Consider the following 14,419-nt stretch of genomic DNA (forward strand, 5'->3'; position numbering starts at 1 on the left):
GGACGAAGGAAGAAGTTATTATTGAGAGTTATTATCGGTTGTGGTAAGAGGGGTAATAAATAATTCTTATATATTAGAAATAGAGGGAGGGGTTTCTTCGCCAGTCCGAGAGACGGATTGTCTACTACGTATTTACATCCTATCGGTAACGGCTTAATTCCTGTAAAAAGAGCTATTAATATATTAGGATCATAGAGGAAAGTAAGTTGAAGTGCCTACGGATAGTGTAAATATATAGGAGACGTTAAAGTAGAGGGAGGATTAAAAATATATTAATAATTCACCCTAATAATTTTGGAGGCGAGTTCGACCAGTTATTTATATTGTTGTAAACTCTATTCTATAGTAATTAAGTCCGCCACGGCTCCGAACCGTTCTAACGCTATACTACGGCGCTATGCTATGCGGATATCGGCGCTCCTCAGTATTGGCACGGGTCCAACGCCTGACAGGTCCCTAGCGACTTAATAAATAATATTATTTTTAAATTAATAGTATATTTCGAATTAGTCTTAGGGAAATTTCTAATAATATTCCGCTTTAAGGGTAATTATATAAGTATATAACTACTCTAATAATTTCTATCCATAATTCGTAAGGAAAATTTATACTTAATTGTATTACTATACCTTTAATTTTAATTATACCCCTTAAACGCTCTACACCGCCGTTTTAAATTTATATATAAAGCGTTAAAAGTTTAATACTAATTCCTTTAGTAGTAAATTAAATAGTAATCTTTTTACTACTAATTATTTTATTATTATGTTTAATTACCCGAAGTATAATTTAGTATTAAGTTTATAACTTTATGTAGAGGGATTCTAAATATGTAATAATAAATTCGGCTTCTCTTTTACCTAAGTAATATACCTAAACGAATCTAAACTACCGGTTTACAATTACTATTAAATTTAAATATTTCTAACCCCTTACTTTTACTTCCTTATAAAAAAAGAAGTCGATAGTTAGTTATAACCTAAGGCCCTCTAAATAATTACGAATTTCTCTACGTACTTAGCGTTTTAATTTAATTTTAATATATAATTCGTAATATACTATATTTAATCCTTTAAATCGTATACTATACTCTTACTCTATTAATTTAATTAAAATTTCGGGTCTTAAGTAGCTAAATCGAAGATAGTAGCGAAAGGGCTCACCCTCTTAAGGCTTCCACTTAATATAATTTATATACTATATAGTAAAAGAAGATTCGTTAACGCTATTCTGTAAAAGGATATATTCTAAAATAAATTATTTATATTTAGAAGGGATATAATAAATAAAGAAATTTATAAAACCAGAACGTAAATAATTATTTTTATAGTCCTAATAAATTTATTCATTTTCGAATTATTTTAAGGAAACGAAGTTATAAATTATACCCGGTTCTAGAACGACGTTAAGGAATTAAAACTCCTTATTTCCAACGTCGTCCTAAACTATAATTATAATAATATTATACCTTCGATAAAAATCCGCTTATTTCCAACCTATATATAATTACTAATATTTAATAGGGCAAAGTTTTCAAACCGATTAATTTTATTAAAAATATATATTATTATATTTAAATGAAGGATTATAAAATCTTTTAATGAGTATATAGCGCTATATTTCATTATAAGTATTAAGAAACTGCTTTTATTTACCCGGCGTCTATAGAATTAATTATTTTAATCTTTGTTGTCCTGCTACGTTCGTAAACGGTTGATGGCCTCTTTAAATATTTTATCCTTTTTTAAATTAGCGAACGTACGCTTTTTAATAATAGGACTTTCGACTTAACTTTTATAAGCTAACTATTACTTAGTATAATAATATTTATTTAAATTATAACCCGGCTACTTATAGAATTTATATAGGAATTATCCCAATTATTTATTTACTAGCAAAGACGAGGAGGAAGTACACTTATTCTTATTAATATTCTTCCTAAATTTACTACTTCTATTTATAGCCTTTCCCTATCCCTCTACCTTTAGGCTAAAGTTTTATTTATTACTAAGAGTTTTTTCTTTAATAGGTTTACCATTTAATATAATTACAAATACAATACCCTTAAGTAAAGGGGTACGACCCTTTCCTTAAATAATATTCGTTATTATTATTTTACGAAAATTTTTAACTACAGTACGGAAAGAGATTTTAAAATTAAGGTTTCTTTCGATTTTCTTATTATATTAAAGCTAGTAATTATTTACCTAAGCGGTATAAAGATTCAACCTTATAATTATATAGACTTCTAAGAATTACAAATTTAGTTTATCTATTCTAATAATCCTTCTAATAATATAAAGGGCTATAGCCGCCTCCTAATAAAAGGTCTAACTATACTAATTACGGTTGGTTCTACTAGGAGGCTTAAAAATATTAATAAATTTAGGCCGGGCGAACTTTTTTACTTTATAGTTGTTAAAAGCGGTAAATTTACTAAAATGATGATACTATTCGTATAAATTAATACGTTTGATAAAGTTAGTTTTACGGTAATTATTTTTAACAGTTTTAAATATTTAGCGATTTAATATCATTTTTTTAGTACTTAAGTTAGAGAAGGTTTTAATTTCTATATACTAGTCCGACTTCTTAATTATATAATTATAGTAATTGCGGTTATAATAGAAGTTATAAAGTTTAATAGTAATAAATAAAATAGATTCCCTATCCTTCTTAACTTTCTTAATCTCTCCAACTAGGACCTTTCCCTAATAATTAGCGATATTGGGCTCTATAGGCTTAATTAGCCAGAGTATACAATTATTAGAATTAATATACTTCTAAAGATTAAGGTCTTAGGCTATAGAAATAAAAGTATTTTCCTAGGCTAGCCAATCCTTAGGGCTATTAAAAATAACGCTATTAATTTTAGTCGTAAATATCATTAGTAATCGTTTAGTCGGTTATCGTTATTGGCGATAGCTTTAATAATTGAATTAATAAGATTCCTAATTGTAATATTATAGGTAATAATCGATATAGGGTTCAACGTAGTTTAATTATATATATTTATATTAGACTAGCTCTACAAACTCGAAACTCTAGCATCTAGATAAATCCCGCATATCCTAGCCCAACTGGGCACGTGCACGCCCAGTGGATCCCCTAGCCTCTAACAGCAACTAGCGTAGCCCGATTAGCTCAGCTGGTTAGAGCGTCGTACTAATATCTAGTCTCTCATAACAGTCGTGCTCCGATGTCAGCCCCCATCCGCTCCGCCGCAGCATGGCCGCGTCTCTTTGTCCTGTGGGTCCAAATGGTGTGACATTAGGATTGGTGGGTGGGTGAGTGTGGTGGGGATGTCACAACCATTTGGACCCGCAGGTACAAAGAGAAACGCAAGGGCCATGCGTAGGTGGCTGAGTAAATGAGACTACTAATATCTTGTCTTATCCGAGATATCAAGTCTATGCGAAGGTCAACAGTTCAATCCTGTTATTGGGCATTTCTTTTTTCGCTTTTTTTCTTGTTGCTCTGGCTAGTGTGCATTCTCCTGCTGCTCTTCTTCTTTCTTCTTGATTCTTTTTGGTCGCTCGGGTGGTTGCAGTGTTGCTGAATGATTCTTTTTGGTGCCGGCCGTCGAACGGTTCAGTACCCGGAGGCCCGTAGCGCCCAGACCCGGACGGTGCGGGTGGGGATTTTTCGGTGTGAGCGCCGGCGGTCTCCACTTATTTTCGTTGCGAAATGCTTGGGTTGCTGGACAGTCAATGATTGTGTGAAGTATGACGGAGGTAGTTGAACGGAATTGTTAATTTAATGAGAAAGAGAACGTTAATGTTCAACGAAATGTAATGCTGATGAAGTGGGTAGAAAATAAACCTCTAAAATGTGATCGGAAAACGCGCAAATGTGTGGGGGAAGGAAGAGTCGACAAGTGGATGCTAACTGCCTAACCGCCACTAACGGCCAGGCCTGTTTGCGCTGTAAATGCGCAGCGGCATGGGCAGCACCTTGCGACCCGGACGCACCACGGCAACATCGGCATCTTTCTTGTCTTCCGTTTTTGGCCTCCTTGCTTTCCTTCCTTTTTCTTATTGCCTTCATCACTCCCTTATTATCTTCCTGGTTCTCTACGTTGTTTTCTGCTTTCCTTCTTGAACCGAGTTTATCAAAGCAAAGATCTCAGGTGCTAGGAAGCTTCGCGTTAGCGCACCAGTGATAGGCAAATTACAGGGAACGGCTTGCTGTCAAACTCACCTGTAGAGATCCCACATCCTCCTCTTCATCTTGGCCGTGAGGTGCTAGCAGTACCGTGGCCAGTTGCTTTTTCTTTTCTTGCACTTCCATGACTCTCTGCGTGATTGTGGGGATGTTGTCAGTTTGACAGCTGGATTATAAATCTTGAGTGTTGTGGGTATTATCGACTCACCTCCTCGAACGAATCCCTGACGTAAAACCGAACGGTGGTGACTTCTCGTGTCTGGCCCATTCTGTGAATTCGCGCCAGAGCTTGCTCCTCAAGAGTTGGATTCCTGAGGTTCGATAATCAGCCCGGTGTTCTTCGTATCTGTCAGATGGTAGAGTTAGCGAGAGATTTGACACGTACCAGTGTGGTTCCATGAGGAAGGCGTATGAGGCGACAGTTAGTGTAAGTCTGCTTAGTTGGAAGGTTAGCAATCAGAGAAGCTTCTCAAGAGAGCGCATTTGGTATTGTTATCTTACCCGACGGCTCCGCAAGAAAGTGTCAGCAGCAGGACTCTGCAGGATGGATCACGTCGGAACCGGTTGATGACATTTTGTCGCTCTTTCTGGGGAACTTCGCCATCGAAGCGAAGGCATGGTATCGCTTCGGTCTTGAGTCCGGCTTCAATAACATCGAGTGTGGTCCTCCACGTTGAGAATACGACGCTAACGGTGTGGTTAGTATCATCTTTTAGGAATTAGCAGATTACTGGCGTACCTTTTGGTGTCATAGGGCAGGTTCTTGAGCTGCAAAATGAGCGACTTGACCTTTGAGGGCATCTCGAGCGGCATTAAGTTCTTCCCATCCAGTGGTGTTTTGGCTGGCTCCGATGATTCCTCCGCGGTGATGGCATTTAGGGATACCGGGGCGAATGGACATACTGGGTTATGATCGCAAATGGGCGGTTCGCCTCTTCGTTTGGAAACACATTCCGAACATACGAACTTCATACATTGTGACAAGAGAGGCTGTTGCAACTTCTGTGCCCCAGAAGCATAGCCTAAAAGACTGACACTATCGTCGACTGAGACTTCGCAGTCCTTACAACGCATCGGGTCCATTCCCAGCCGAAGGCTAAGTGCTCGTTGGGCCATTGCACTGTTCCAGGCGGTATCGACTGGTGGGTTTATGGATGATATATCCTCAGCCTCGGAGTCATGGCGTGAGGCGTAATACAATCCAAGATTGCATACCATCCGCATGGCCTCAATCTGCTGGAGAACATTGACGTACGTGGGTGAGCGTACGGCGTCAGTATTATCTGCGTACAATAGCTCATCAAGGCGCTGAATGGTTTTCGTGCGGATCTCCTGATACAGCTCTCGCTCAGTTGGAAAGAATTCCACCGGGCACTGAAGATCGCGTCTTGCCGGCAGCTGGATGGTGGTTCTAGGTCGCCTCAAAATTAAGCAACCCGCTAAGCGCTTCAGGCGCTTTAGTGCTTCCTCGGTTTGACCATTCTTCCAAAGATGCGTGATGTCAGCGTCAAAGCATCTCTTGTCACTATATGGATAGATCCTCAAGAACTTTAGCAAGGCCGCTAGGTCGGAGAGCTTGTTCTGAATGGGAGTTCCCGTGATGGCCCAGCGAGATACCCCGTCAAGGGCACAAATAGCATGTGCCGTTTGAGAATTGTGGTTTCGGATAAAATGAGCTGGGACCATAATAGTTAGCTATCTGATGGCTTGAAATAACCTTCAAGGAACAATATAGCTAACCAAACGTACCTTCATCCAAGATGATCCTTCGCCAACGCCTGGAGAAGATGCCAGAACGGGCAGGATCACCCGCATTCTTCCACTCGGCTGAAACAGTATGATATGTTGTAAGAACAAGGGTGGGTTTATGAGCGTCTTTCATTGTGGTAAGCCTGTCGTTTCCGTGATGTCGGCACCATGAAAAGGCTCCGGGTTCTACGTGCCTATAAGTATCTCTGAGTGAGCTTAAGTTACCCGATGTCGTCATGATAGGGAAAGGACTCACTCTTCTAGCTGCTCTTCCCATGTACCAAGAACTGTTGGGTGGTTGATCAGCACTGGAATCCCAATAACCCCATCATTGATAAACATACGTGGTGGTGGAACAACCACTAGTGTCTGACCGGCCGGCGGCATCTCAGTTCCCCCTCGAGGAGTAGTGTAGGCCAACCCAGGGGCAAGTGAGGCACACATCAGATCACTCGCCGTCAGAGCAATCATTGTCAGCGTTTTCCCCAAGCCCATCGGATCGGCGATTATACCGCCATAAAAATTCTCTGGTTCCTCGTCCTGACGCCAGCCAGAAATCCGATTCACGAAGCTTCTATAAAAATACTCGGTTTAGATACGGCTTTTCTGTCCTCAAATCATGGAATAAGTACTCACCCGTCTCTCGTCCGACTCTCCACATACTCCCAGACATCTGGACGTTCGCCGTTAAGTGCCCATCCCTCTTCTCTCCTTTGCATGAATGTTAAAGCTTGTCGCTGATGCCTGCAAGCAACGGGTGTCAGAAGTTTTGGTACCAGAAATTTAACAAGGCGTTGACTTTACGTTGCCAAGGCTGTTCGAATTCCTCGAGGTTGGTTTGCTTCTGGAAGATCTTGGGTAAATGTTATAGCATCCAAAAGCTCTGGAGTTGGTACAGTGCCGGTGAGCTCGACTAGTTGTGTCGTTGTTCTTCCTAGGTCAGATGTCCAAACGCATCTTTTCAGGTCTGTGGATGAGAGGCGATGGGGATTGCAGTAGCGGAAATGTCTATTACATTGCAGTGGATCCTGCAAATAGACGTTGTGCTCTTGAAAGAAGCTCCCAATCTCCTCAAACAACTCAAGAGGACCAAACATGGTGATGGACAGTGTGCAGTCGAGTGCTTTCCTGGATTCCTTAAAAGCCTTGTGTTGCACATCTGAAGAGGGGGAATATAGGTCTTTAGAACAGATCACACTAAGCTCAATGCCGGATTCCTCGAGCAAAGCATCCGTCAACACTGTCCAGTCGCGGGTGTTGTTCTTGGTAGTGCCTGTAACAATTGTCCCGGAAAAATCCTGGTTACCGGCCTTTCCAGAAAATCGGAACGATGAGTCGAGACTGACTCGAAGGTAGGAGGATGGCGTAACATTGCTCCAAGGTGAATTACGGTCAAATCTTGCGGGTATGCCGGAAACCTTTTAAGGTGTTGTCAGTATCGGAGTCAACGGTGGATTGGTTCGTGGAGAGACCTACTTCGCCAAAACAAACTACCTCTTGTGGGCCATGGACCGGCCTGACCGGGTCATGGTGCCAAGCCTCGGAGCTTTGAGGACATTCGCTAGTAGAACTTTCACACAAGACCTCCGACCAAAATGACGGCGTCGATAACGGTCGTGAGGTTGGTAAAGCCCCTGAGGCTGGAAGGCAAGTTGTTGCAAATGTGGCGGTTGCCGTGGACTGCGAATATACCTCTAGCGATGATTCTTCCAAAGAGAAGGAAGATAGAGCAGTCGACGGACTGGAAAACGAGTTTTCGTTCGGTGCAGGAACTGCCACAGGGGCAACTGGCCTTGGGTAGTGTGGCCAACCCCCGCTGTAGTGATAAGCATATCCAATGCTGGCACTCTCCCCAGATTCACTGCTTTCCAGTCGCCTACGCTTCGGGTTGCTTCGGCTTGACGGTAGCATTGTCAGGTAGAACGTCGACGGAAGGAGTCGCTGGAGTGTAGCAATGCAAGATTGACGACAATTTATGCTGAACAAGACAGAACCCTAAACAACACGTCAGCGAAAGGAAAAGTCATGGACAAATCGGACATTCTGACTAACACTGCGCACCTAGTCCTGTTGAAGTGCCTGCGGATAGATAGGATCTAGGTACTGATGGAAGCCCATATACACCTTAATATTTAAGACAATGCGGATGACTGTGTGGCCCTGAGCCCATCTCTAGGTACCGATTTGTTCCGTCCTGATTGGCAAAAAGTGTCAACACATTGTAACACTGTCTCTCGCACAGCAGCTGAGGATGCGAGTTGCGACTCAGGTGGCCAAGCCAGTACTTTCAAGTTCCAGGCGGCCCAATGACAACAAGGAGACAGGTAATCATTGATGGCGCAAGAAGAAGGCGGTGTGACTGAGGTCGCGTATAATGTAGGAAGTGTCTCATCATCTGGGGGAACGAAAGTTGTCGTGGATTAAGGCGAGAATACGCTACACCATTATCTCCCGTCCGGGTCGTTCTGTGTGACAGCCGGGCTCTAGACCCATTGGTTATTGTTATTGTGGGGCTCGTGCCCAACCAGACCTAGAGCCCCCCGTCCCCCGCCCGCTCTTGAAGCACAGCTAGCAGGTGCACCTGCCTCGCTGAGTTTCCCACTCATCGTCTCATTTCTACACTCTCCTCTCTTTGGCCCAACAATTATCACTTCCATCTTCCGCCCAAGTGTCTTCTGGTAGCTATAAAATCCTCCTCATTAGTGCTGTCGTGACAAGCCAATGGTTGACGGAGCTGGCCCATCAGGTCTCCTCCGGGGCTTAGTGCCCACACATAGGCAGCCTGCTCGGGCAGCAAGTGGCGCCCCTGCTGCCCGCCATGCACACAGCCCCGATGGGCCACTACATAATGCATAGAGGCACACATCAGAGCTCCCGTCTTCAGGCCAGTTATATGTCGACGCCTTGAAGTCAGCCCAACTGGCGCCGTCAAGGCGTTTTGATGAGGCTCAACAACTTCTTGCCCAAATCATGCTCCGCGAGCTTGCGGAGTTGGTATGACTCACTGTCTCAACCTTGTGGATGCTGCGTCCTCCTCAGGTCTCGGCTGAGAAACATTCTTGTAAGATATCCTCTCGTTCACTTGTGTATTCTACTTCGTCCTCCTCCCAAATCCTCCAACTGGTCAGCAATAACAGGCACTAGAACCACAAAAATCATGCCACTGGCGGCGCGAAGCTCTCTTGAAGCCAGACGTATTATTCACGAAGCATTTAAAGGCCTCGAAAAGATCATATCCCCGAGCGAAGCGAAGGACTTCAACGACACTACACTACAGAACGTTCAAGATGCCGCACTCGAAATTGAAAGTATCCTTGCTGCGAGACAGTCTCTGAGGAATATGCGACGTCTGTCGCCTCTGTTTGAGGGAATTAAATGCTACGCTGAAACCATAGAGGTCCTATGCAATGGAACTCCCTACCTACCATGGATTTGGGCTCCCATTAAGCTTATTCTCAAGGCGAGCATTGTGACGATCACTATACCGAAGCTTCGCGTGATACTAACTGGTGCTAGGTTTCCTCGGATTATACGGATGCGTTCGAGAAAATCATCAAAGCCTACTCAGGAATTGCCGAGTCACTGCCCAGGTTTCAGATTATATCGTATGCACTTAGAAACGACAAAGAGATGCAGCAAGTTCTGGCAGTCTTCTACGCCGACATTCTGACATTCCACAAGGAAGCGTACATCTTTGTTCGACGAAGCGGTGAGACAACAACAGCAATTAGATCCTTTGCATTCGGCGCAAGTTCTAATAGCTCAATAGGTTGGCGAACATTGTTCCTCACATCCTGGGGCCGATTCCAACGCCGATTTGATTCCACCCTCGAAGACTTGCGGAAACATGGAAGACTCATCGACGATACTGCAAGCGCGATAAACCTCAGCGAGACTGTCAAGATGAGTCAGAATCTACGGGCATGGCGTCAGGAAAACCTTGACAAGCTAAAGTCCTTAGAGGACGAGGAAACTGCCAAACAGTATCAATCAATAATCGGATGTCTGAAGATCGATGAGACCGAGCAACTCGCTATTTTCGATGCTATCTCCTCCGAAGGAAACAAGTACGAGGGAACATGTGACTGGGTCTCAAGACACATCCATATACGTGAATGGCTAAAAGAGACGCCCGCAACAGATTTCGTCTGGGTGCAGGGAAATCCTGGAACCGGAAAAAGTGTTATAGCAACACAACTCGTCAAGTTCCTCCAGAGCAGTGGGAGGGCCATGGTTACTCGGCATTTTTGCACCTACACCCACTTGTCTTCCATCCAATATGAGACCATACTCCGGTCATTGCTGGTTCAGCTCATGCGAACCAGTTCCGATCTTATCGCTCACGCATATGCCGAGTTTGTTATTGGCAAAAAGTTACCTACTAGCCAATCCTTGGAGCAGTTATTATTGGCATTCGGTGGTGCTATCTCCCCCATACCCTCAGAATCCAGATTAATTTATTTGGTCATTGATGGCTTGGACGAGTGCGATCCGGATCAACAGGGACGAATTGCAAATTTGCTCGAGAAGCTTCGCGGTCTTCGATCTTCAGCCTCATCTGTGTTCAAGATCCTACTGTGCAGCAGACGCACACTGTATCTGGAGAAGCGATTACGAAAACGGACCGTTCAAGTTGTGTCCATGACGAACGAGAAGGGGAGCATTGAGCCTGCAATACGGACATATGCTAAGCAAAGGCTCAGGGCGATCCGTTATCGTCTCTTTCAGATGGGTCTAACAGATTTGGATTTACGAGATATCAGTATCAATATTGCTCGAAAGGCAGATGGTATGTAAAATCTCTCCAGGAATACAGGATTCTGACATCCAACGCCCTTGAGTTAAGACGGAGCCTCTCCTCAGTCGATGTGTACAAATGAACCATACAAAGTCATACTGATATAGACTGATAATCAGGTATGTTCCTGTGGGCACGTCTGGTCCTTGATTACCTGTCAACGAATATATTGAGCTCTCGGGATGAAGTGCGAGGAGCAGTGGATATGTTACCGGTCGAGCTGGGTGAATTGCATGTTGATACCCGTCTACACAAGATAACCACACCATATGCTGACTTTCACTTCAATATAGCTACGCTCGCATTCTTGCTCAGCTTACTTCACGCTTCGACCAAAGGTCGGTTGAAAGGTTAAGATCCATCCTTGGATGGATAGCATTCGCCAAACGACCATTGACCAAAGCTGAGATGAGATCTGCCTTGGCTTTTAGCTGGGGGGATCACATGGTTGAAGAAGCCGTACCCCGGCACATATTCGATTTTGGGGCACCGTTGCTAGAGGAGCACCCTGATACCACCTATTCATTCGTGCACATTTCAGTTAAGGAGTATGTGTTTATCATTCCATCGAGACAGTATAAAGACAGGCTATTAGCAGATGTACTAACAGGTTGAGATAGGTATCTTCAAACCCCCGGATGCATTCTGTTCCTGGACCAATCGGCCGCAATCCATGAGCAGGCGACTGCCACCATTACATGCCTCGTGTCTGGCTTCTGGATATTTTCAGAACAGTTGGCAGATGATACCCGTATTCTTCGCATAGTGAAGGGACTCCACGGCCTGCACATCTATGCCAACCAGTTCTGGCTGGAGTGTCTCCTGGATGCTGTATCCACAGGCTCCGGGCTTGTTCACGGCTCAATTCTACACCGGGCCGCACAGGAGCTTGCAAATTCCTTACGCCATCAGCCTAGTACGCTAACATACTCAACCTCTGGTGTTCCTGAAAGCACGGCTAGCAGGGATAGCCGTCTTCAATGTCTCAAAGAACACAGCGCCATATATGAAATGGCACGAAAAGAACTTGGTGAACGAGTCACCCGTGCTAGATTGCTGATGACCGAAGACGGAGGTTCGTGTAATCGTGTCACTCAAATACCATCGAATAGTCATCGTTCCACACATACTAACAAAGAGCAGGGACACCCAAAGCTTCACTAATTAGCTCACCAAATAATTTCCAAAGCTTGCTCCTCGCCATGCAGTCCAGTATCAGAGATATCTTGACTCTCTCCGCCATCTCTGGGGTTTCTCCAGAAGATCTCGATCGCTTCAAAAAGGAGTTCCGCACATCGGCCTTCACATGTCGCTTTCCAAATTGCCCACGGGCCGCACTCGGGTTCCCAGATGAGAAGTCACAGTGTGAACATGAAACTAGGCACACCCAGCTCATTAACTGTGTCATCATCGACTGTCAATATCCACCATTTGTTTCGACCCGTGCTCTAAGAGACCATGTGTTGAGATGCCACCAGCCTCAAAGAACAATTCGCAAGAGAATCAGGCGCGAATCAGGAGGAAACCTTTCTCCAGGAGTGATGATCCAAGAGCGCACTGCTTTGGATTCGATGGAAGACTTGTCTTCCAATCCCCCCAATTTTATCAGCCATACACACTTTCCACTCCCTCAGGCTCTACCTCATCGTCCGTCGGCTGAAGTGCCACCTGCGCTACATCAAAGAGACATAAAACCACAGGAAAAGGTGTACGGAGATAATCCAGTACGCCAGCTGGACAATGATCCGAAAATCGGCTCATCAAATCAGCATCCAGCTAAAGTTACCACAATGCCGCATCAATCTCAACCGTTGCCCGTTGGTGTCCCTAACCCAACAATGATGCATGCTCGGTTAGGTCAACTTGCCATGCAGATTACACAAACTCTTCCTACCGCGTTGATGGAGTACCATGAGGTTCAACGCCTCACCGACCGGGACAGGCCGCACATCAAGAACTTCGCTTTGAAGAGATTCGTCGCCATTCCCGAGCCCCTAAGAGACCCACTACGGGAAAAGGTGTTATCGCAACTGGCTCCCCAGCACGCCCAACAGATTCGAGCAATGGGATTGGACCCGTTGATGATCTTCTTCGAACATCAAAGTTTGATGCAAGTGCGTCGGAGTTTGGCGGCGCAGTCACGTCAAGGCATGGCACCGCATCCTCAACAAGTTCCTCAACCGCACAACCAAGTTAATCCTGCTTTGATGAATCCGCCGGGCCAATCTCATGGTGTTACCGATGGGCAGCTCCTCCCGCCTAACCTTGAGGCAATCCGAAACGAGCAGCAAATGGGCCTGCGTGCCCAGGAAGCCGGCCAGGTTGTCGTGCCAGCAAGTTCAGGTCCCGGGGCCCCCGGACGCAATGCCACCCCTGGCCCCATGATCAACCACATACACACGGCGGCTGCTCAGCAAGGACCAAACCAAACGCCGCGGCCACCGCCTTCGGCGCCGCCCGGATTCCACCACCAACAGGTCCGGATGGAAACGTTGAACCCCACACAGGTACAGGCACAGGCACAGGTACCGATAAGGGGACAAGGACCGAACCGGCACGCGCAAGGGCAGCCTGGAGGGCTTGGAGGACTTCCTACAGCTTCGCAGAGTCCCGCAATCAATAATATGGCGGCACCGATGCAACAGTCCCCCGCTCCCATGGCCCAGGGGATGAGGACAACGCTGAACCCGTCGTTCAACCACCACGCGAACGCGAGGCCGCCATCAATGCAGGGTAACATCAGCGCCAGCAATCCTGCGATGGCCGCGATGCTGGGTAATCTGAATCCGAACAGTGGTAGTGTGCCGGGAGGCTTGCCTGAAAGCCAGATCAAGGATATGATGGCCAAGTGGGAACAGCAGAGGAACACCACGGGCAACGCTCAACAGTTACCCAAGCATCCTCAAGTGTCCGGCATGCCAGCTCAACACCAGCTGATGGGCGCTGTCAACACCCCCAACCAACCGGTGAACATTGGGAACGCTCAGCAGCCCGGTGGTATGATGCCGCCTGGTATGCAGGCAGGCCCTGGTCAACCACAGCTGAACGGTCCGCAGAATGCACAAACTGCGACGATGGCAGCCCTTACCACCAACCCTTGGGCGATACAAATGGTCGACAATTTGGATATTCCCGCAGATGCGCTAAATGCATTGCGTGGGATCGTACAGCCCGTGATCCTGCCTCCAAATATGAAGAAATGGGTTCATCTAAAGGCCTGGCACCAGACAGCAGGCCTACCTCCTCATGTTCAGGACAAGGTCGCCCAGGTGTTGACTACTTTCCAGCAGCAACAGATCCGGCAGCTATAACTTCAAAGGCAGCAGCGAGCACAGACTGCCTCCATAAGTATGGCGAGCAGATAACGGTTTGGAGGTTGACGGTGTCGCAGAGTCGAAGTCTGATGGACGAGGTTGACGACGGGGAAGAGTGACGTTCAGAAATAATGTGGGTCCTGCGCTTTTCAGGGCCTAGGCCTTGTGTGGGGCACTAGAAAGACCCCTGTTCCCGTCCAGCCGTCTTGATCTGTCTCGGATCGTTCCCCTTGGCGCCGGCTTCTTATGCGGGATAATTGTGTGTTGAAACTGATACGACACTCGAAACTGGAAGAGAAGATCATTTCCGAACCTATCAAGCTGATTACTTTGAGCAGTGGTCGAGAACACAGAAAAGGGAACAACCGGCGCGAGCTGCAACACCATCCCGCTC

General features: G+C 45.6%; 3 protein-coding genes across 3 annotated transcripts; 2 read left to right on the plus strand and 1 right to left on the minus strand.

The window, feature by feature from the left end:
• Positions 1-4,170: 4,170 nt before the first annotated feature.
• Positions 4,171-7,824, minus strand: B0H65DRAFT_414335 (SNF2 family N-terminal domain-containing protein; the record flags this gene model as incomplete). The annotated part of the gene is made up of 12 exons (XM_062823911.1): positions 4,171-4,296; positions 4,373-4,475; positions 4,550-4,597; positions 4,666-4,851; positions 4,904-5,840; positions 5,914-6,107; positions 6,170-6,200; positions 6,258-6,487; positions 6,550-6,657; positions 6,718-6,880; positions 6,929-7,331; positions 7,390-7,824. The coding sequence occupies 12 exons, from the start codon at positions 7,822-7,824 to the stop codon at positions 4,171-4,173; spliced, it is 2,964 nt and encodes a 987-aa protein (XP_062687398.1).
• A 1,030-nt stretch (positions 7,825-8,854) lies between these two features.
• Positions 8,855-12,165, plus strand: B0H65DRAFT_413833 (uncharacterized protein; the record flags this gene model as incomplete). Its single annotated transcript, XM_062823872.1, has 6 exons — positions 8,855-9,382; positions 9,430-9,622; positions 9,683-10,706; positions 11,005-11,259; positions 11,332-11,786; positions 11,852-12,165. Coding segments are annotated over 6 exons (2,769 nt in total), but the record flags the coding sequence as incomplete, so codon positions are not given.
• A 336-nt stretch (positions 12,166-12,501) lies between these two features.
• On the plus strand, positions 12,502-14,022 carry B0H65DRAFT_545252 (uncharacterized protein; the record flags this gene model as incomplete). Its single annotated transcript, XM_062829361.1, has 1 exon — positions 12,502-14,022. One exon carries the CDS (start codon positions 12,502-12,504, stop codon positions 14,020-14,022), a length of 1,521 nt encoding a protein of 506 aa, XP_062687400.1.
• Positions 14,023-14,419: the final 397 nt, after the last annotated feature.

This window comes from Neurospora tetraspora (assembly GCF_033439725.1).
Source record: "Neurospora tetraspora strain CBS 560.94 chromosome Unknown B0H65scaffold_1, whole genome shotgun sequence".
In the NCBI taxonomy this organism is placed as follows: domain Eukaryota; kingdom Fungi; phylum Ascomycota; class Sordariomycetes; order Sordariales; family Sordariaceae; genus Neurospora; species Neurospora tetraspora.